At 41.0% G+C, this 23,430-nt stretch overlaps 3 protein-coding genes across 4 annotated transcripts; 1 reads left to right on the forward strand and 2 right to left on the reverse strand.

The window, feature by feature from the left end:
• Positions 1 to 554: 554 nt before the first annotated feature.
• tmem128 (transmembrane protein 128) lies at positions 555 to 10,299 on the reverse strand. The gene is made up of 5 exons (XM_015959323.3): positions 9,014 to 10,299; positions 7,513 to 7,645; positions 5,861 to 6,022; positions 2,929 to 3,038; positions 555 to 2,390 (listed from the first exon to the last, which is right to left on the reverse strand). The coding sequence occupies exons 1-4, from the start codon at positions 9,132 to 9,134 to the stop codon at positions 2,939 to 2,941; spliced, it is 516 nt and encodes a 171-aa protein (XP_015814809.1). The 5' UTR covers positions 9,135 to 10,299; the 3' UTR covers positions 555 to 2,390; positions 2,929 to 2,938.
• A 137-nt stretch (positions 10,300 to 10,436) lies between these two features.
• Positions 10,437 to 16,461, reverse strand: lyar (Ly1 antibody reactive homolog (mouse)). Of its 2 annotated transcripts, none has more exons than XM_015959322.3 (8): positions 16,025 to 16,461; positions 15,827 to 15,941; positions 14,281 to 14,388; positions 12,942 to 13,019; positions 11,232 to 11,559; positions 11,062 to 11,118; positions 10,770 to 10,855; positions 10,437 to 10,615 (listed from the first exon to the last, which is right to left on the reverse strand). In XM_015959322.3, exons 1-8 carry the CDS (start codon positions 16,144 to 16,146, stop codon positions 10,478 to 10,480), a joined length of 1,032 nt encoding a protein of 343 aa, XP_015814808.1. In that variant the 5' UTR covers positions 16,147 to 16,461; the 3' UTR covers positions 10,437 to 10,477. The 2 variants fall into 2 exon arrangements, with proteins under 2 accessions (XP_015814808.1, XP_015814807.1); XM_015959321.3 differs by having other exon boundaries at positions 11,062 to 11,121.
• Positions 16,462 to 16,621: 160 nt separating this feature from the next.
• Positions 16,622 to 22,051, forward strand: zbtb49 (zinc finger and BTB domain containing 49). The gene is made up of 8 exons (XM_015959320.3): positions 16,622 to 16,705; positions 17,061 to 17,247; positions 17,368 to 18,482; positions 18,555 to 18,601; positions 18,672 to 18,745; positions 18,846 to 18,928; positions 19,058 to 19,219; positions 21,111 to 22,051. Exons 2-8 carry the CDS (start codon positions 17,096 to 17,098, stop codon positions 21,830 to 21,832), a joined length of 2,355 nt encoding a protein of 784 aa, XP_015814806.1. The 5' UTR covers positions 16,622 to 16,705; positions 17,061 to 17,095; the 3' UTR covers positions 21,833 to 22,051.
• Positions 22,052 to 23,430: the final 1,379 nt, after the last annotated feature.

Consider the following 23,430-nt stretch of genomic DNA (forward strand, 5'->3'; position numbering starts at 1 on the left):
GTCAAATTACACAAATAAGTACGCATGTAAAACACACGGACCTAAATGATCTCTGCGCATTTCCAGTGCGCTTTGAAGCTGAAAACCAGCTCTCCAAACCCTGAATTCTGCTGTTGTGTCCTTGGGCAAGACACAACCCACCTTTCCTGCTGATGGTAGTGGGAGGGACCGGTGGCGCCTGTGCTCGGCAGCCTCGCCTGTCAGTGCGCCTCAGGGCAGCTGTGGCCACATTGTGGCTCATCACCATCAGTGTGTGAATGGATGAATGATAGTGTAAAGCGCTTTGGAGTCCTTACTCTGAGAGGCGCTATACAAGTGCGGGTCATTTATCATTTATATCTCCGCTCACGCAATTATGAACAGAAACATCACGAGGACTGGAAAGATGATCAAGGTAAAGCTCTTAATCAGGGCATCCGTTGAGCCTGCATGGTCTTTTTGATCAATGATAACAGAAATATCTGTTCATCAGCGCTCCTTAACAGGTAATAGATTAGGTTTCAGCATTTTGGTTTAATTTAGAAGTGTCTTTTAGCACCCCATCATCAACAAAACACAAATCAAGATATTTATTATACAAGTCATGCATTCCATTAAAGCAGTTGTTTTAAATAATGGAGTCATCTTTACAAATTGAAGGAAATGTTCCCAAAACGTCTAGAATACATGGAGATGATCCTTGAAAGCAAATGCAATGTGCAAAAATAAACTACTGGGCTCATTTTAGTTTGCACTCTAGAGAATAGAAACATACACTGTGTAGTCCTCAGAGACAAACCCAAGATAAAGACCTAGCTATTCCCTTTGCTCGCCAGAACAAGAACTCAAAAGCAGAATAATCATCTTTCATTTGTCTTTCTCTGAAAACCTCTGGCCTCTTTCAAAACTATGACCCGCCCAGGAAAGACAGCTTTGGGTAGCAGATGGAAGGCTGTGGCTGCTGCAAAGACAGCTTATGAATGGAAGAAGGAATAACTGATACTCAATAAAAATTTATCCCAAGGACAAAAGTAACAAATATTTTCACCCCATTTCAGGAAAGAAAAGGTTTGGAAGCACCTTTAAGAAACAGGATAATTTTCTCCCAAAAAAATAAAAATAAAATAAACTGTGATGGAGCCAAGGAGCCACTTTCTGTAGCTCATATCTCATACTAACGACAATGATGTGACACCTCAATGGATTTTTTTTTTTATTAAACATTTCTCTCTGGCTCCTAATAACCAAAAACCTGAACTAGTATTCTAAAACCGCAACCAATTATTTAACAACTTTATTGTTGGAAAATCTAAGTTGTTCTCGAGATGGTTTTTGCACATTTGTAAGATGCAGAGCCACTACCAAATGCTGCTCATCAAACATTTTTGTGATATTCAAGTAAAGAACTAATCCTTTGGTAAGACTTCTCACATGTTGTCCTTAAAAGGTGTGATTTACTCGTTTACTTAATAAATTTGCAGTGTTCTCTAGTGTATATCAATACCTTATGAGACATGTTAAAAAACGCCATGATGCTCCTGTTCTGCAGAAGTGTGCTGGTGCAGAGGTGGGCTGAAAACAGCAGGATTGCTCATTATTATTATTGATATGCACACACCTCACTTCTGATTGGTTAACAGAATGCATTCAGCCATGTTGCAAAGTCACTATCACCTAGACACTCTCTCTCCTCGCTGTAAATCTTTTTTTTAATGCCTTCCTGTGGTCAGCGCAAGCCTAGATGGGCGAGGCCATGAATGCAAATTCCCAGTGTGACATAGGCATTTGAGGATTTTCATTTCTTTGAGAAGCTAACACAGGAGATAGGTGAAGGAGACTGTTTCATGTGCAGCCTGCATGAAAAATCCAGACACTGATTATAAACAGAAACAATCATTAAAAAATTGTTATTTCAGTCAACACCGCCTTTAACAAATGATAAGAGTGTAATTTATTTTAAAGCTTACAAATCTACTTTTTTGTGTATCCATTAAAAATTGTTGGAAAAAGTTTATTAAATACAGTAAAAAAAATACTATTCAAGCAAATGTCAACATTTTGCTACACAATTTGTTAACGGTTAAAAGAAATACAACTACTACAACTATGTCATGAGTCTTGTGTTGTTACTGTTGGCGCTGTTTTCCATTAAATTACTTAAGATGTGCTGCAAACACAAAAAGGCAGAGAACAATAACAAGCCATCACATTAAAGCGCTTCTGTTAAAATCTGGTGCGTTGACGGGATTACTCCCAAGGTCTTCGTCCAAAAGGAATCAAGTGATAAGGACGGCATTGGAGTGTGGTGGAGAAGCAGGTCAGCACGGAAACTATGGTGGGTCAGGGAACCAGGGTTTAAATGATCTCAACAGGCCCCAAACATCTCTTCTCCTTCTTCCTTTGGAAAACCACTAAAATTAGAAACCACACAAGCAAGTCATTACATTCACAACCATTGGCTACAAGTTCAACTGAGAAGACAACAAAGGTATTGGACTGAAAGTTATATTGTAAACATTCCCAACATGTTACTTTTACATCAGATACACTCGTTACAACAAAGGTCTTTTATTTAACGCTGTCCCTGAATAAGAAGCTGTGATACAGAAACACGTTCAAGTTAACCAAAGTGACAATCTTTTTGTTTTCCGAGAAAAGTAAAAAAAATCAAAACAAAAGAGCTTGCTTGAACTGATGAATGTTTAAGATTTATGTCGATTTGGGATAAAAATGTTGCCGATCTGTTCTAAAATCATCCTAGCTATATTTTGCACACTTGATAATAATGAAACAGTGTGTAATTCATCATGCTGCGGTCCAAACTAGATAACTAAACGCATCTGGACTATTCTAAATATTTGTAAGTTTCTTCTGTTTCAACAATGTCCAATCTGGAAATATAAAAGGGGTTCAAAGTACCTTGAAATAGTAAAAAAATACAATTCCTACATTGAATCGCTCATCCAAGCAAAGAGATGAGCATGACCACACCCATAAACTGCGTGAAGAGAATGAGTGGAGTGAAGAAGGACCACACCGGCCACAGCGCGATGTTGAAACTGGAAAAAAAAAGTAAACAAAAATGAAATAAGATTAGGTGGTAATAAAAGGATGTTTGTCACGTTGTTACAGCTATCAACATGAAACCTGACTTTTTCAACCTTGACACATTGTTATTATTAATATTGCAAACAATTACGTCTATAGCTGCTACCATCAACGTGTGTTGGACAAATGATGTGCTGAATTGGAGAAGTAAAATGTCTAAACAAGGGAATAACAGTCCAGAAAAACTTGAAAAAGTAAATATTTATTTAAAAAAATTGTGATTTGTGCAAAACTAGAAGGGATGGAAAACTATAAGCTATGGCTCCAGATCATCCCAATAAGTCTGTGAATGTACAGTGTGAAACTCAAACAGTACAAAACTGGAAAATAAATGGATAACTGTGCGATCAAAATAAACTTTTACTCATTCGTTAAAAACAAAATCACCCACAAGTTTTAAGAGCAAAAGAAAAAGCTTAAACACAATTTATTTCAACTAAAAAATACAAAAAATTTTCAACGGCCTTTAATCTGTGGCTAAAACAGCCCGAGTGATGTTTAACCCCAGCTTTCCAATGGATGAGTAAGCAATGCACAACGTAAAAGATGTATTCCTTGCAACCACAGCGGCACATTCCTTCCCACCAGCAGTACTTCAAATACGAATCGGCAGCAAAAGTGTTCCATGCATCTGGTCCTGTGACGTCACAAAATCAGCAGACAATTGCAAGATCACACGTGATTTTGGCAGTTCACATGATGACAAGCAACGAAAAAGACGGCACATGGCCTCTTCAGCACCGAAGCCAGCTTCGCTCTGCTGTCCTCCAGATCAGCACCATGGACAATCACTTCACTTTTTAGTCTTCATAATCATATCTTATTAAGTAGTGGATTTCACTGAGTTTTTGTTTAATCAGTAAATCTGAGACCATGGTCTTGTTTCGGAAAAGGGTAGAATGCCTTCTCAAGTGGAGGAGTTTAAGTATCTCGAGGTCTTGTTAACAAGTGAAGGAAAATGGAGCGTGAGATCGATAGGCGGATTGGTGCTGCATCTGCAGTGATGCGGGCGTTGTACCGGTCTGTCGTGGTGAAGAGAGAGCTGAGTCAGAAGGCGAAGCTCTCGAGTTACCGGTCGATCTACGTTCCTACCCTCACCTATGGTCATGAGCTTTGGGTAGCGATCAAAAGAACGAGATCGCAGATACAAGCGGCCGAAATGAGTGTTCTCCGCAGAGTGGCTGGGCTCTCCCTTAGAGAATGGGTGAGAAGCTCGGTCATCCGGGAGGGGATCAGAGTAGATTCGCTGCTCCTTCACATCGAGAGAAGCCAGTTGAGGTGGCTCGGGCATCTGGTCAGGATGCCTCCTGGTTGCCTCCCTGGTGAGGTTTTCTGGGCATGTCTAACTGGGAGGAGGCCTAAAGATAGACCCAGGACACGTTGGAGGGACTATGTCTCTCACCTGGCCAGGGAACGCCTTGGGATTTCCCTGCAGGAGCTGACCCAAGTGGCCGGGAAGAGGGAAGTCTGGGCCTCTCGACTTAGGCTACTGCCCCCGCGACCCAATGCCGGATAAGCAGATGAAAATGGATGGATGGATGGATGAATTAGTAAATCAGCAAATCACCCTATTTTTGTTATCTTATTAGATTAATAGATTAGGCATGTGTTTTACCGTGTTCCCTTTTTGTTAAGATTTGTTAGAAATGCTTCAATTTTTTAAGTTGCCTTTAATAGATAAACTATTTTGACTGTAACAACTCTGACCTCCATTTGAAGCTTTATGCCCCTCTTTCACACCCACCATCACACGTGGGTTGTAACATAAATGGGGTCTCGTCCGGGATTCAAACCTGGGACCTCTCGCACCTCAAGCAAGAATCATACTCCTAGGTTGTAACAGGCGGCATGTGTCGTAAAGGTTTGTGGGTTTATTTTCTGTTCTTTTTACCACAGCCACGGAGTCACAAGTAAATCAGAAAATCTGCACATGCCTTTTATTTTGAAAGTTGCCAGATGTTTGACACCGCTGCCATGCTTGACTTTCTTTTCTGGCCTGATTTGCTGCTGAGCTAGACACATTCTGCTAACATAGCACATAAAAGATAAACCTAAAGTAAAAATTTAGCAAAGTGATGCAACAATATGCTTTTGGGCCGAGGCGGGTGGAAGCACACCCATTTAAAACAATGGAGGCTACTAAGCGTCATGGATGTTATGCGTTGCTTTTATATCTAGTGTTAATGCTGGTGTACCTCATCCTTTTAATTTATTTGTTTAGCAGGAGTCTATAAACAAAAAATTGTTGAAATAACCTCATAGTTGTTTACACAAATTTCAACTGTAAATATCTTAACAAAAATAGTCTCATAGTTCGAATATTTGCATCTATGATGTAATAGTAAACTGTAACCAGCTCACTTTTAATGAAAATAATACAAATATTTGATAATATTCCAAGTGCGGGACGAACAAACCCATTTCCAACCAAAGAAACTGAACTCAATGGCCTTCAGGCATTATTTTAATTAAAAAAAAAGTCATGTTTATTCTAATCTGTGTACAAGGAACAGATTCTTTTAACCACTGAGTGGTAATGATCTAGCTTATTTATTGTATTTTTAAAGGCTAAATGTCTTCCTTTTCCTGCCTAAAATCAAGTTCCAGTAAATCCGTAATTTACAGGTTTTCTTCGTCCTTCTTGTTATAAATAATGTGTCAAATATCAACATTAGGTGACGAATTTAAACTTTGCTCTGAATGGACTGGATTGTGTTTTTGTCAAGCCGTGCTGTTGTGTTAGTGGAGAGTGTGGTTTATGTTTGCCTTTTACCTGCACGATGCTGCAATGAAGGCTGCAGTGGTAATAGGAGGAATGGCAGGGTATTCTTGTTCATAGTGCTGAATGCCCCTCACCCACTCTAGGTACACAATGCAAAACGTTGCCAGAGACAAGCAGATCCCAAGCAGCATCAGGCCAACATTAAACCACCAGCTAGAGGAACAAAACAGGACACATTATTGCATCACCTGTGGACGGACAGTGCCAAAAATAAAAGGGTATCACATCACAAAACAGCCTTCAAATGGTTTCATATATCTGTGGTTTCCTTTGTATTAAATGCTCTGTTCAGGAATTTTAATAGAACAAAACCCCGTGCAACAATGACTATAACAAAACACTTATTGGGCAAACAACGGCCTTCCTAGAACTGTCCTTCTGCCTGTACGTGACATTTACGCACAATATACAGTCTAGCAAATATAAGAAGCCTTCATTTAAATTCTAACGTGTTAAAAAAACACAAATTTGGCTTTAAGGTTAGTAGATGCATCTTTAAGGAGAAGAGTGTATAGATTATTACACAAAGTCATTTCAATATGTTTAACAGGAAAAAATTGTGTGTGAAAAACAAATATGGCTCAACCACCTGTAGAAGCACCTTTAGCAGCTGGGTTGCATAATAAACTTTTGAATGACCTGCGGAAGCGTTCAAATTGTTACGGAGACAAATAAGTCCTCATACTAATGTGGGAACTTCAGTTTTGAACTGAGGGAACCCATTTGAGCACAGCTTTCTAAAACCAGCCCCTGTACTTCAGTCAGTTTGAGGTTAGATCTTTAAGAGAGTGACTATAATACCTTTTCTCCTTCAGAGGTGTTATTTTAGCTATAAGCTTTGGATCATTGTCCTTTTGCTTGACTGAATTTTGACAAAGCTACCGACCGAGGTTCTCACGTTTGTCTAAAGATTACTTTAATATTGGGAGGAGTTTAAACTGTATAAATGACTGGGAGGTGCTTTGATCGTGTAGGTTAAGTACCTGCACTGTGCATTATGAAGAAACATGTCACCAGTACATCTGTTTAAAGAAAATAATTTCAGAGATCATAGCAGGAGCCAGTCTTCAATAAATATATTTACACAGGAAGGTCTCCCTTGACAACACTCTTCTAACTGTACTGCCATAAATTGCAACACATTGCTGAGTTGTGCTAAGTCTGAGGTGTTTTTGTGCAATTTCTCTGACGTTGAATCCTCTCAGACAAGCAGTTGTGGTAAATGTTTCCTAGCTGGAAGTAAAGCAGTCTTTCTGTGGAATCACTGTCTCCAAATTAACCAACTCCACCCAGATTAGTAAAGACTAACAAATCCTTGTGTAAAATTCAAGCCATTGATGTTTCTTGTTAACAGGTTTTTGAATTTTACAAACAGAAATTCCCTTATTAAAGGCCTTGTGAGGTCTTCATGTCAATGGGAACTTGCTCCTTTCTGGAGCCAGCCCCTAGAGGATGAGGGTGGAACAGCTTTTTTTTGTCACTTCTTAGTTTTACTTTTGGCAGGTGGGGTTACACCCTTGGTTCTGAGCTATCACACAAGACTCTGACAATGTTAATAATAAAATATTAACAATACAAAATTTTACCATTTCTACTGCAACAGCAAGTTTCAGAGCTTTTTCTATTTCCTATTGAAATTTTACCTTTTGATATCATTATTTTCCATAAGGACACGGAGGAAATCTGCATAGTAGGTCACAACTACAGAGGCCACGATCCAGAAAACAGAGTGCCTGTTGATGCGAGGGAGTGGTTTGTCGTCCTTTCCCTCCGGGCCTGACAGGTAACACAAAGGTTAGAGCTTTGAAACGAGTGAAAAACAATGTAGTAAATAAAATATCTATTACAATTAGACATCAAAGGTTAACAATTAGGTTTTTTTTTTTACTTTTACTGGCAGAATATAACAGAGTCATACCTATTTACAATAAATGTTCACTTCAGTGTCACAGATCAGATGTTTGTTAATGTGGTAGTCATTATTTAGATTTATACACAAGCCAGACTCAAAAATATGACATGCTAGGACACTAAGAGGCACTGAGAAGATTACAGTTTTTGTGGAGCAATTACAGCTGGATATGAGATTTAGTCTTAACAGAATGCACAAATCTCCTTTCAGATTTAAGCAGCTTTTGAGGGTGAATTGATATATTTTTAAAGATAATCTTACCTTTCAGAAAGCTATTAATCTATATAATTTACTGGTTGATTAAACATATCAAAGCCTGTTTTTGGCTGCCGAAGTTGCTGGGCATGTTCAGAGTTCTCAGTAAACTCAATGGCCTAAACAAGCTGCTGCTCCAGCATCTTCAATAAACATAGACCTAAAAGTTAGAAGCTCTACAGAAAAAATATGCTTGCTTCAAATCAGCTTTTGACAAGGATGACGTTGTATAAACAGTTATGAAAGAGCACAATGAAATGACCCTTGGATCGGTTGGGGAATAGAGTTTCTCTGTATCATGTTGCAGAGCTGACTGCTTTTGTTCACAGACAAAACAATTAAGGATTATCGGATTTTTCCCAGTAAGGGCCTCAAAGTTGGGCGATTGTCCACTGTCCAAACCGCCAACAAGACACCTCATGTTAGCCATTTCACAATCAGAACTAACGAAACCTAGATTACAGTAAAAGGCAACAGGATGTCTAAAATACTATAACTGAACACACCATCAGTCGATTTTGAGGTTAAAAAATGGCATGTGCACCTGTCTTCCTTCTGCTTTTGTACTGTTGAAATAATTATAATGCACAAGGGTTTTTTAATTAAACATTCAAGCTATCAAACAATCCATTTTATAAATTGCTTTTCTTAATCTTCCTAAACTTTACGTGATGTGAAACGCTGGAAAGGTGGGACTCTGTGGGAGGCAGCTGGAAGTGCATCTAATGTCTCAGAAAGTGTTCATAACAGCTAACATCAGAGCAGGTATGTCTTCTTTGATTAAGCCAAGATAGTTTTTACTCTTTCATCTTTGTTGTTTATCTCATATGTTTGTAGATAAGAGCTACAGCTTTTAACATTATTACACAATAACAAAGCCATTTTATTGTATGGCTAACTTGACATGAAGAAAAGAGGTGGCTTTGAAGAACTAGTTTAGCTAATCAGGTTAGCCAGCATAACACAGGTTAGCTTACTCTTGTCATCTTCGCCTGTCGCTGCCGTCGTTGTTTGCATAAGAAATTCCGCATCTCTTTTAAATCTGTTTCGCAATGTTGCAAGTTCACTGTCATTAAACATGTTGTTCTTTACGGACATTAGCTCTGGAGGCAAATGATTTGAAGGCACTTCCTGACAAAAACAAAACCCAGTCGCTTCTTGATGACGCGCGTGAACAGGCGACGGTTGTAGTTCTTGTCAACAGTGATTGATACAGAATAGTTTTAGCTGTTTTGCAGAATTATTTTGTGGTTTATTATTTGTACGATTAAATTAACGTGTCACGAGTTTTTAAGTTAGTAACTTATTCAATAACTTGTTTTACATTGACAGTGCTGCTTCTAATTTTAGTCAGCTTTCATTATCTTTGTAGAATCAGCTTTCATCTTTGATTCACTGTGTCTGAACTCTCAGAAGAAGAAAAAAAAATCCAGAACATTGCTTTAGTAAAACGTCTCAACTTTTTACAACAGTTGTCCACTATTAGGCCTATGCATTTTATGTTTCTGTTAAAGTAAAAATCAGAGAATACATTTTTTAATGATGTTTGTTAATTTGATTATTATCTTGTGTAAAATTTGCATGTGTATAAAAGTAAATGAGATGGACATTATATGAGTGCTGGTATGTATGACCAACCGCCAGAATTCATGAATCATCCCTATAAAAGCAACATTTTTTTTTTCCTTCACCAGACAGGATTAATTTCAGTATCTCGTGTGGTCTGGATTAAAATACAAGAATTAAACCCCACTGAGTCACACTGGGCTAGAAAACATTATTTTAATACCTGCAAACCTGAACGGCAGGTTGACTAAAACCCAGAGCATGCAATATACTATTACAAGTAAGCAGTGTGATGAATGAGCATCAGTGTTAAACCTGCTGGGATTAGAAAAGCTTCATAAAGCAGGCCAGATTTACTCTTGTGTGTGTATGCGTGTGTGTGTGTGTGTGTGTACACAGAGTAAGAAGACTGCTCATTCCATCCGTGGAAGATCAGAAAGCATTAAAACTTCACCCGAGGCTGACACCACGCATTTTGCTTCTATGGAGCTTCTGTGTCCCCGGCCAAGTGAACCCCGTTCGCAGTGCGGAGGAATGTGCATTAGCTTCATCCCGTGTGAGAGTCCAATTCACCTTGGGTGCCCCTCTCCCATTTCCCTTCTCCCCACTTCAACATCCAATCCCACAGATAAGGTGCCATTTCACGGCCTTACCGTGAGCTTGGAATGTGCAACAGCTTATCCTGCCATCGACATTGTCATTTTATACATTCAACAACACTGGCACGTTCTAAGCAAGATCGAGTGAATTACAGTAACCAGGCCAAGGGCGTTGAACCGTTTGATCTGCAAGATTGTGTCAAAAGTATAAAAAGATACAAGGTACAACATGGAATTGTAGCAATGGACATTTTAATTATTACATTCTAAGACAGTCTAATTTAGAAGTTTGACTCGATCTTTCAAAACTCTGAATTTGGGATTTTTATTGACTTTCTTGTTGAAAAGCACCAACAAGTCCTCTTCTGTTTTGAGATTCCTGTCACCGGTGAAAGCATAATATGCAGCCAAAATCTGAAAGACAACACGATAGGACTTGTTATTTAAATAATGTCAAGTCTTAATTTGAATATATCTTTACAAAGACAAGCACAATGTGCTCAGGGGTCTGTTAGACTAACAGGCAACACCAAACTAATGCACACAGAAACGACCCATAGTGCCTCACCTTCTTCCGGAGCTTCTTCACTGGCAGCTCTTGGTCAGGTGACTCTCTCAGCACAGCTTTAATGTTTCCTTTCCAGTTGAATTTGCCTGAAAGTTGGACCAGAAACATTAATCTAATTTTCAAGACAAATGAAACTGTCTGAGGGTCATTTCCTCATTATGAGCTAAAAGGCAACACTGACACCTGCTGGTTTTACCAACATTTTTTAAGTTTAGTACCAGTTCTAAGTACTATGAAACAAATGTGTTCCAACCCTGACTGGTTCTGAGGGTGAACTACTAAACCACCTTACCTTGAGTAACAGCTTGCTCCCCAGCATCCTCTTCCATGAGAACGTCAGAAACTTCTGCTGCTTCACAAAAAAAGGACTTTGATTTACGTACTTTTCAAAACATGCATGCTGCTCAGTGATGGACAGTATGCATGTCAAAACAGTCAATATAAGGAAAAGTCTACACTTACGCTTGATTTTCTTGAGAGAACTCTGATAGTCATTACTGTTCTCGTTCTGCTCTTCCCCGTCTGCTTCTTCGTATTGGTGTTTTCGCTTTTGGTTCTTTTTCTTCTTGTCCGTTTGGTCTTTTTCTGGCTCTTCAGCTGCTGTTTTCTTGTCACACTTTGTAGTTTTTCCACTCTTTTGCTGACGAGCTTCTTTACGCTCCCGTTTGTTCAGCTTCTTCTTCTCCCCAGTTTCGGGTTGGTCCCCCTGATTTTCAGTTCCATTAGTGTCTAACTGGACTTCAGCTGCTGGTTCTTTATTTCCGTTAGTCAGCTGTTTGGTCTCAGGAGCCTGAAAGACGATGAGAGGGCAATGAAAGTTAAACTAAAACCTGTTTTATTAACCAACAAGAAACAAAAGCCAGATAAACATCTGATTAGAAGCTTTATCGGTCCGTCAAAGTTAGTTCAGTCATTTATAGAATATTATTGTTTTTAGGGGCTTATTCAGACACTCACAAAGTGGTGATCTGTTTAAAAGTGTGCATGAGATGCTTACAGTATTGCACAGAAGTGGTGTGCATCATTAAGTTTGCTTTTCACACCACCATAAGGTTTTGTCAGTATTTATATTAGTGCCGAAGCCTCTGTGGTTATGTAAAACCACAGCAGCAGGGAGGCTAACTTTTAAACACTAATTGATAAAGTGGCTGATGATGTAGCAATCAATAAAGGTAAATAAGAGAAAAATAAATGAATAAAGAAATCTGTCAAATTCCACTCGATAAATGATCAGATTTCATCCATCAGTCTCTTTTTTTTTCTATTATGGTGACAAAAACAATATTCATTTATTTTAGTAAGTCAGACCTAACGTGTTGCAAACACTTACATAAGCTTTCCAGCCTTCCTCTTGTTCAGGTGGCCTGAACTTCAGCCATAAACCAAGTTTAAGGTTTAGATGCAAATCTGGAAAGTGTTCCATTAATAAAGTCTCTCCTGATCAGGACCTCACTAAAGAACCCGCTGTCCTATTCTTTTTTTTTTTTTAATGAAATCTAGACTTTGTCAGTCAGATTAGATTTATTCAGGACAAAAAAAATCTCTGATCTCTTGGCATTTTTCAGCAATAAAATACAGAAATAGAAAACTAATGAATGCTATAAGTTTTTACTGTAGAAACAAAGGAAAAACTTTAATAACTTTCAAAAATCTAAGTAGCGGGCAAATTCTAACTGATAGATTGTCATCAAAAGCATGTTTTCAGCCACTTTCACCAATGAAATTAGGACTCAGCATTATTCCCAACAAGTAAACAAACATGGACTCAAGTCAGGGCTGTAACTTCAGTGGAAAGCTGCATTGACAACATGATAAATGACCCGCACTTGTATAGCGCCTCTCAGAGTAAGGACTCCAAAGCGCTTTACACTACAGTGTATCGTTCATCCATTCACACACACACATTCACACACTGATGGGGATGAGCTACAATGTAGCTACAGTTGCCCTGGGGCGCACTGACAGAGGCGAGGCTGCCGAGCACAGGCGCCACCGGTCCCTCCGACCACCACCAGCAGGCAAGGTGGATTAAGTGTCTTGCCCAAGGACACAACAGCAGAATTCTCTGTCCGGAGCCAGGATCAAACCTGCAACCTTCCGATTACTGGACAACCCGCTCAACCTGTTGAGCTACTGCTGCCTTCCATTCATACAAGAACCCTCAGAACTTACGTCTGCAGCAGAAATGATCTCCCACACTTCATCATGTAGACTCGTGTTGTTTATTTTAAGGCTGTTTTTCATCCAATTCTAAAAAGAAAGAAAATAAAATGGTTAACTTTCACAAAGTGAAACTATTTACTAGGAATGGACTTGTTACATGGTATAATTTAACTTTAAAAAGTCAAAACCACAATTTTGTCTGTAAATCTGCTACAGCAATTTGGATAAAAAGTGCTATTTTTTTGCTAAATTAATACTTTGTCTGAAGTAAGTCAGTGACAGTGACGCGAGGGTTAGAAGTTGGCTTTGTAAGTGTGTGTAAAGCAAAGCCCTTGACTTAGAACGGCACTATAAAAATGTAATCATGTTTAGGCCTTTATAGAATTATATCATTATTGTTTACAGGTGTTCAAAATGAAAGCGTCCTTATTATGGACTTTTGCACATAAAGAACAAACAAAATGTCTTTACAAAAACCAGTCAGACACTTATGCCATGGGGCAGCAGTAGCTCAGGTGGTAGAGCGGGCTGCCTCATGATCGGAGGGTCATGGGTTCGATTCCAGCTCCCGCCAGGGGTATCCTGCTGTTGTGTCCTTGGGCAAGACACTTCACCCAACTTGCCTGTGTTAGTGGTGGTCAGAGGGGCCGACGGCGCCAAATGGCAGCCTCGCCTCTGTCAGACCTCCCCAGGGCGGCTGTGGCTACAAGTAGCTTACCATCACTAGCAGTGTGTGAATGTGAGAGTGTGTGAAAGCGCCTTTGGGTGTCTAGAAAAGCGCTATATAAGTTCAATGAATTATTATTATTATTATGCACTAGAATTAAAGAGGAAACAGGATTAATATTGTCAGCCAGTCGAGGAGGCTCGGGGATCTGGTTAGGACACCTCCTGGTGAGGTTTTTCTGGACACCGGGAGGAGACCCAAAGCCAGAGGGACTATGTCTCTCGGCTGGCCAGCGAACACCTAAGGATTCTCCCGGAGGAGCTGGCCCAAGTGGCTGGGGAGAGGGAAGTCTGGGCCTCTCTGCTTAGGCTGCTGCCCCATGAAGTACTAAGTGAATAGTTATTTAGTTATGTTATAATTTAGAGACTGCACTTTTAAAGATTGTATTATAGAGAATGAGATGCCTTATTTAGTCATTTATTAGATTTTACCTAATTTTTTGAATAGTATATTTGCTTTTTAACAGTGTCTTTCACTGTTTCTAGTGGGAACAGCATCATGAATTTAGGGTATTGTTGCTCAATGTTATCATTGTATCTTAATGCCTTCAACCTGAAAGGAGATCCAGTTGTGTATGACCGTCAAATGAAAATAACTGTTACTGTTCACAGTTGTACCAACCTGAAACTTCGCTTTCTTTCTTGGAACGTTATCATACGTACTGACTTGTCTAAGCACATCTTTCAGCTTGGCACTGATACCCGGTTTGCTCATGGCTTCATGTACTCTCTGAAAAAAAAGATACATAAAGTCTGAATTTTAACAAAATATTTCAGTCAACAACAAACCACCGTATGGTTTCAAGGAGATTCTGGTCCACCATCCGGCATCTCAGGAGGGGCAAGCAGCTCGGGACGTTGTGAATCGATGGGTGGAACACTTCCTCAATCCTACTGGCACGTCTTCCAGGGAGGAAGCAGAGTCTGTGGACTTTGGAATGGACTCTCCAATCTCTGGGACTGAGGTCACCAAAAAAAAAACTCCACGGTGGCATGGCTCTGGAGGTGGATGAGCCCAGAGTTCCCTAAGACTCTGGATGTTGTGGGGCTGTGTTGGTTGATGCGGCTCTGCAGTATCGCGTGGACATCAGGGGTAGTTCCACTGGATTGGCAGACTGAAGTGGTGGTCCCCCTAATTACAAAGGGGGACTGCAATGTGTGTTTCAACTACAGGGAGATCACACTCCTTAGAAAGGTCTATTCAGGGGTTCTGTAAAGGTGGGTCTGTTGGACTGTCGAAGGCCAGATTCAGGATGAACAATGTAGTTTTCGCCCTGGCTGTCCTTTGTCACAGATTCTGTTCACAACTTTTATGGACAGGATTTCTAGGCACAGCCAAGTTGTTGAGGAGATCTGTTTTGGTGGCCTGAGGATCAGGTCTCTGCTTTTTGCAGATGATGTGGTCCTGTTGGCTTCATCAAAATGTAATCTCCAACTTCTTCTGGAGCGTTTCACGGCAGAGTGCAAAGCAGCTTCTCTAAACCCGAGACCATGGTCTTGAATCGGAAAAAGGTAGAATGCCTTCTCTGAGTCAGGGATGAGGTCCTGCCTCCAGTGGAGGAGTTTAAGTATCACAGGGACTTGTTCACGAGTGAGGGAAAGATGGAGCGTGGGATCAATAGGGGAATTGTTGCTGCATCTGCAGTGATGCGGGCGTTGTACTGATCTGTCGTGGTGAAGAGAGAGCTGAGCCTGAAGGCAAAGCTCTCGATTTACCGGTCGATCTACGTTCCTGCCCTCACCTATGGTTACGAGTTTTGGGTAGTGATCGAAAGAACGAGATCGGCGATACAAGCGGCCAAATTAGTTTTCTCTGCAGGATGGCTGGGCTCTCCCTTAGAGATAGGATAAGAAGCCCAGTCATCCGGGAGGGGCTCGGAGTAGACCCGCTACTCCTCCACTTCGAGAAGAGCCAGTTGAGGTGGCTCGGGCATCTGGTCAGGATAGCTCCTGGACGCCTCCTTGATGAGGTTGATGAGGCACGTCCAACTGGGAGGAGACCTAAGGGAAGGCCTTGGGGTTCCCTCAGAGAAGCTGACCCAAGTGGCCAGAGAGGGGGAAATCTGGGCCTTTCGGCTTAAGCTGCTGCCCCTGCGACTCAACTCCAGATAAGTGGCTGAAAATGGATGGATGGATGGAGGAACCACCGTTCGGTGAGAGAAGTTTACCTGAATCCACTGCTGTTGTTTCACATCTCCTTTGTTTGCCTTAGCCTCGTAGCCTTTCCCTCCATACTTCTGATTTTCACTTATACATTTGTTGTGATCTTTGTAGTCATCACCCCTGTAGAAAGCATGGAAGAGTTTACACTAAGAAAAGTCTGTGAACAGAAATCTATGGATTGTAAACACTCGGCCAGCCATTACCAGAAGTCTTTTCCACAGTCGATACAGGACAGCACTTGGCAACCACGACACATATTCACGTGTTTCTCAACCTGAGCTTTTTTTAACGATTCACCACACGCGTTGCAAGTAAAAAACACCATTTTAAAAGCAATTCAGTGACTTCTGTGTCTCGGTGCCTTTAGCTTCTTAAAGCAAGTTAAAACAACGTTTGATGCTCAATGTGGAACAATCCCCCAGTACTAGACTTGGCACGCGCTAACGGTCAAATGTGGACAACAAAAAATAAACCTACTAACAAAAGTAGAAAATAATATTTGCCAATTAATATTTTCAAGCGGATGAACAACATACGTTGCTTTTATAAAAGTTATCGGATTCAAAAAAAACACCTAGAAGCACATTTACTGATTCCCTACGTGTATACTTCACGCAATTCAATCCTACATTATTAGCCTTCCGTGAGGAAAATGCTCCCAAAGAAACGTTCCTACAATTATTAAAATAACGTTAAAAGATTGGGAGAGGAAACATTATGCCAAAAATGTTTGATTACCTTAACCAATAAAATTACAAGCATGTAATTCCTTTTATTAAAACAGAATATATATTTATTTATCTGTGTTCATGTTTCGAAATAGGCGCTGTACCAGGAAGTGACGTAAGTCACCACAGTCTAGTGACCCATCATCCCAATGAAAGGTAGGAATGTATTAAGGGAGTTGTTGGCTTTGTTTATTTCTAAAGTTGATTGTTGGCAGTTAATCTAATTTATTTACTTTTCAAAACATTATTTTTTAAAGAAATTTCGCGTTCAGCCAATTTTCCTACGCACTGCTGCGATCGCTTGGTGCAGACATTTTGTTATTTTTGCATGGCTGGTCTCGTAACTCGGCCCAGCGGAAATCTGCTGTTTACAGAACAAAATAGATGAAAATATGAAGTTCAAAAGTTTATCCAGAATCAGCTGAAGAATGCATTTGTAACCCAGTTTAGCTGTTTGTTACCCATTAGCTACAGATAAGCTGTTTTCTTCTTCTTTTTCCCCTGATGTAAGGTTGAAGTTGAGAGAGGTCCAATAGCTGAGTGACCATGGACTCCCTGTCCAGCCACAGCTCATACCTTCTCCAGCAGCTCCAGGAACAAAGAATTCAGGGACTTCTTTGTGACTGCATGTTGGTGGTTAAAGGTGTTTGCTTCAAAGCCCACAAAAATGTCCTGGCTGCTTTCAGTTCCTATTTCAGGTGCCCTAAAGTCAATTTAATGAATAAAAATCCACATGTTTTTGTATTTTTTAGCTTTCTCTATTAATCATGTTGCGATTCTATAGATGATTGAGTTGTTTTATAATTGGATTTCTCCAGGTCTTTGTTCCAAAACTCTCCAAGTCAGAAGAGCGACGTTTTCAACCTGGTTATCCAGGATGTCAGTGGCATTGGTCAAATATTGGATTACATGTATACCTCCCATCTCGACGTTAACCAAGAAAACGTACAAGCGCTTCTGGACATTGCCCAGAGCTTGCAGGTTCCAAATGTGCAGACCATGTGTAACGCCTTCCTCAAGCCTTGCCCCCCACCCGCAGAGTTGTCTTCCTTTTCCCTCCCAGGCATGCTGAGCTCAGAGCATGACTGTCTTCTGGGCAGTGGTCTTCCACATGATGTTGACCTTCACTGTACCTCTGAATCCCAGAGGCCAAATTTTTACAGTGACCTGGACCACACAAGAAGGATACCAGTTTCTCTGCCTAGCAACAGCACAAATGGTGACATACCTAGCAGCTCTCATGCACCTGTAGAAAAACAGCTGGTTCATGGATATAAGCTCCGTAATTTTTACAGTAAGCAGTACTTCAAACAAAGTGCTCTGCAAACCAGTAGTGCAGCTTCAAACCAGGGCCCAGGTCCTTTAGTGTTATCAGAAGAGCAGCTTGGAATGAGCCAGAGTCGAAACAACACTCCTGTAACCTCTGGAAACGTGCCTCAACCTAACCTTTCTTGTACATCTGTGCCAGCTGAAAAGAGCACAGTCTCGTCTTTGACTCCATCAGATAATCTCAACACCTCCAACTCTGATCCAACTGACTCCATGATCAACAAGACCGTTCGTCCCAAGAAGACAGTGTACTTGAAGAAATATAACTACCTCCGGTCTCAGAAGGCTCTGGAGGAGATGTGCACTGAGGCGGCCATCGAGCCCATCCACATTTGTCCCAAAGAGATCCATTCAGAAGAAAACATCACTCGGAGTGAAGTCCCAGCACCTCCAGTAGAATGCAGCCCTGCAGATAGAGGGGAAGCTTCAGAGGCAGCAGACATTGAGCTTCCCAGTCCTCCTCCTATAAACCAAAAGAAGACAAACTTAAAGCCTGTGCCAGAGCCCACTCTGCAAACAGGACACAAGCAGTATTGTTGCGAAGTTTGTGGGAAGATCTTTAAACACCCGAGCAACCTGGAGCTGCACAAGCGCTCGCACACAGGTACTACCTGTTATTACGGCTTAATATTCCCACTCATGTACAATAACACCATTAATTATTTTGTTGATGCAGGTGAGAAGCCATTCCAGTGCAGTATTTGTGGAAAACACTTCTCACAGGTATTTTTTTGGTTTATAATTATGTATTTATTGGGTTAAATGGAGATTAATGTAACATTTTACTTTACAGGCAGGAAATTTACAGACACATTTGAGGCGACATTCTGGAGAGAAGCCATACATCTGTGAGCTCTGTGGTAAAAGGTAATTATACGTTTTTAGTACTACTACTAATACTACTACTACACTTCATATTTATAGTCTAAAATGTGTCTTTAAGTGTCTAAAACTGAGTTTTTTCAAGCTTTACTGCATCAGGAGATGTCCAGCGTCACAAAGTGGTTCACACAGGAGAGAAACCCCATCTGTGTGATATATGTGGTCGAGGTAGGTTGCATCCCTCAAAGTTTTGTCTCAGTTTTCTAATTGCTCATTGTTTTTTCTTCGGCTGACATCTAGTAGAAGCTTTAGTTGGAAAATAGCATTTTGTGCTTTTTGACGTGTCTTGTTATGCAGGATTTAACAACTTGAGCAATCTGAAGGAGCATAAAATGACTCATGCAACTGACACGAGCTTTGCCTGTGACCAGTGTGGAAAATCATTCAACACACACAGAAAGGTTCTGAAGCACAAGGCTCGTCACACTGGAGGAAAACCACACAGCTGTGCCACCTGTGGTAAGAAGCCATCTCTGTTTAAAGGACCACACTGTGTGTGTGTGCGTGCGTGTGTGTGTGTGTTTTATGTAGTTACACTGACAACTTTTCCCTACATTTGGGTGTTAAGATGTATTTTTCAAAGTGACCAGCTTTTACTCCCTGGACACTAAACACAGGCCTACATTCTGCATTTGCACTGCTTTCTGCATATATTTTTAAGGTGCGGAACACTCATTTAATCAGTATAATTGGAGCGGTCTCTAGTAGACATGAATGCCATGTAAGTCGTACTCTGAGGGAAAAAAGCATCAGTGCACTATTTTCAGGAACTGGAAGTGAGCCACAACAGGGATGAGCTTCAGACGACAGGATTTGGAGTCTTATTAACTGATATTTGGACATCTCGCCTCAGATTGGATGACAGCAAGGTGACTCTACCACTTACTCCAACGTTGATGTTTTATCTCCACAAATAACACAAGCCTGGAGGAGTTCTGCTTTGTGGTGGAGTTACTAATGCTAGTGGTTGGCTTCTGCTAGTCGAGATGTTCTCTGCTGTTTCCCGGGCAGTAAATCAACAACAGCTTTCCCCGTCACTAGTCAAGATGGGGGAGTTCATGAGCGTTAAATGACAGTGTGACGTAGATATGTCGGGATTTTTAAATCCTATAGTTTCATCGTCTATTTTCTATCAGAAGCTAACGCAGGAGACAGGTGTAGGAGAATGTCCTCATGTTCAGCCTGTGTGAAAAACTGAGTGACTGATTATAATCAAAAATAAGGTTTAAGATTTTGTTTTACCATTAAAACTAGTACAACAAGTTCATAACCAATATATTTATTACATAATAATCAAATAAAGCTAAGCAAACCCTGGCTGACCCAGGTGGCTGGGGAGAGGGAATTCTGGGCCTCTCTGCTTATAGTGCTTCCACACGCCCCAGCTCCACTCCGCCTGAATATGATAAGAAGTGTTCACATCCGCATAGCTTGGATTTCTTCCGTGCACAACCGGTCGTTTTTTTCAGCCCTCTTCCCAAGAAGGTCTGCTTCGGACTGAACTGAATCAACACACCTACTGCCGACTGATTGGCTGGCTCAAAATCCCGCCTACCATTATGGGGTGCCTCAGATTGGCAGATAAAATTAGCCAGCGGAGGCATCCCACATGCAGGATTCCTTATCATTCTGGATATTGAGGAAACAATGCCTCTGACTGAAGCTGTCTCATTCTGTCTCTCTCTGAGAACACACAGACACACAAAAAATGCTGCCAGGCTTGAGCTGCGCCAGGATAGACACAGCAGAGCAGGATGCAATATCAGAGTCAGTCTCCAAGAGCAACACAGCCACCTTTGTTTAATTTATGGGAGACGCCACATACTTCTCTGGGCATCTTTTGCCCTGCCAACTTGCACAGAGATGCGCTCATGAAATCATGCCAATTTCGGAGACTGCCCATATGCTCAGTCACGTCCGCATTCCTATGGATATGTGGAAGGATGTGTGTAATTAACCCAGTCAGGCTGGGGCTGACTGCGTGGTGTGAAGCCAACCTTAGTGTTAGTGATGAGTGGTTAGCCTGCCACACAATAGAGGCTAACGACTCATCAGAAGGAGGGGTATTCATAGGTAGTTTCTGCTCGTTAAGAAACAACAGACAACCACAGTTTATAAGCTTGGCCTGCCTATATTACAGTCAAAGGCTCCTTGGATGAGAAAAAAAGGTCTTCAAGGAACCAAAGAAGTCCAGGTGCCTTCATTCGAACCCTTTTGAATCTACACAATATATTTATAGCCAGAATGTCGTTAGGAGGCATGAAAAAAAAATGTAAGCCAGCTTGTTTACCAGATGTGCCATTGCAGCTTTAAATAATGTTTTATATGTGATATTTCTCGTTTTATGCAGGTAAGTGTTTTATTGGCTCCGGAGACCTGCAGCGACATATACGATCACACACCGGTGAGAAGCCGTATGTGTGTAATACCTGTGGAAAGAGCTTTACCCGCTCTGCCATGCTGAGGAGACACAGTAGTATGCACTGCAAGGGGCCTCCAGTCTCCAGCCCAGTCACAGTCACAGTCATTTCTGAGCAGACGGACAGCTCCGATGGAGCAGCCTCATTCGCCAAGCCCAACAGCCCCAATAAGCCACCTGCCACCACCCTGGAACAGCACTCCTCTGCTATGTTGCCTAACACAGGGTTAGATAAACCCCCACCACCAAGCCCGTCACCACCACAAGCAACACAACATGCTGAGACTTCATCTCCCAGCATGCATTTAAGCCCAGCACTGACATCCCTTCCAGAGCTACGCTCCTTGGTTCCTCATCACCTCCTGTCATCCAGCCACCAGGAGAGAAGTGTAGCTCTTCTCTCTGCAGATCGCATCAAGCTGTCCAAACAGCAGGCGTCTCCAGAGGTAGTGTATGGTCCTTACATGGAGAATGGGAATATGTCTATCGAGAGAGATCCAGCAGGGAGACCCTACCTGCCTCCCACAGACTGTAGTTCCCTCACAGGGTCCAGCAGGCCTTTTAGGTCAAATGAAGGCCAGTTTATCTCCAGTGTGACTCTGTGGGGCCTGGCTATGAAAACGCTGCAGAATGATAACGACATGGAGCAGTAATCTAGAACACAGGATTCACAGATTAAAGGCGTTAATGCGCCTTCATTGGGATTATTCGAAACTGGCCAGTGCTGTTGGCGGTAACCTGTTGGAGGAAGCAAAAATAATTATATGAATTCTAAATCTGGATGGAGATTGTTCTTCCAGATTGTACTGATGATGTATTTACATTATTAAAATATACATTATTATTAAAATATATTTGTGCTGCTTTTTTCAGTACTGAGTGATACTTTTCTGATGTCCAAGTAGGTGTTTACTCTGTGACCTTCTCAAAGTGGACTAATGGGATCTTGTTAAGCATGGTAATGAAGCCCAAAAGTTTTAACCACTTTAGACTCATATGAGAATCATTTTTAAAATCTTTGTGATTCATTATTTGTCCTTCATTGTATAAAGTTCTTTTTTTATCGGAACCATAACTAATAAAACAGCTGAGGGTTTCTTTGTAAATAATGCAAAGCATTTTAATACTTATGATAAAAACAGATTTTTAAAAAACAATAAAACAAAAAGGCTTCAATTATAATAATTTGTGATTTTTCATAAGAAATGTCTCATTCACTTACTTCATACATGTTTTTCAAAACTAGATATGGTAAAAAAAATCAGCAGTGCTTCTTAATCTTCGTTATTGATTATAAATCAAACCGGCTAAATAAGAATATAGTTACAGACAGATGTTCCTCTTGAACCAGATGGGCCAAAATCATGTTGATAGTCCTGCAGGCCAAATAAATGTGTTTTTTTTATTTACATAAAAAAAACTAAAAATTATTTTATGATGATTTTTATTTTTACTCTTTAATAAAGGTCCAAAATAGTCATGCTAGTAACATCTGAACATGAATGTACACCAACAGCCTACTGGAGAAATATATCGTCAATTCTAATATTGGCCTGTATTCAAATAACTGCCGGGTATCATATTTTGGTCGGAGTCGGCGGAGGTGAATAATGGCCGTTTTTTTTATTGTGGCCGGGTGGAATGTGGTAACAAGCAAGTACGGGGGGGGGGGGGGGGGGGGGGGTTTGTGTCATCCGTCTCACTTTTGATTTGCCAGTGATAGACCGCGAGGGTAACTTTAACCATGCGGAGACGAAGAGGAGGCAAAAATTTGATATCAAGTTCAAAGAGAATGTGCTGATTATGCTGCAGAACACTCTGGGGAGCAGTAGGGGTTGAATGAACTAGTCACTAGTCAACTTCACTGCTCTATAGTGACTTTTTATGCCTGTCATCAACTAGTCACTGTCACGTGATAATGACCGGCAAGATGCAGCCCTCGGAAAAGACAGCAGCCTGCTGTCAGCAGGTGACAAGCTCCTGCGCGTCGGGAGGCAACGCGCAGTGCCAGAGCGTCGGTACTGACACCCGCCGTAAAACGGACATTTAACCAAATTGTGACCTTTACCCTCTTGCAATTTAACCTTCCCCTCACCCCCATCCTAACCTTAACCAGCTTTCACATGCAACACTCTCATTGTTGATGCGCTCCAGACATCTGCATCCTGAGCACGGCTACAGTAACATCATCAAATCAGGTGTCACCACTTCAAAAACAAATTTAACACGCGATCGTTCATGTCGGCTCATT

The sequence above is a fragment of the Nothobranchius furzeri genome, chromosome 3, assembly GCF_043380555.1.
Source record: "Nothobranchius furzeri strain GRZ-AD chromosome 3, NfurGRZ-RIMD1, whole genome shotgun sequence".
NCBI classification, from domain to species: Eukaryota; Metazoa; Chordata; class Actinopteri; order Cyprinodontiformes; family Nothobranchiidae; genus Nothobranchius; species Nothobranchius furzeri.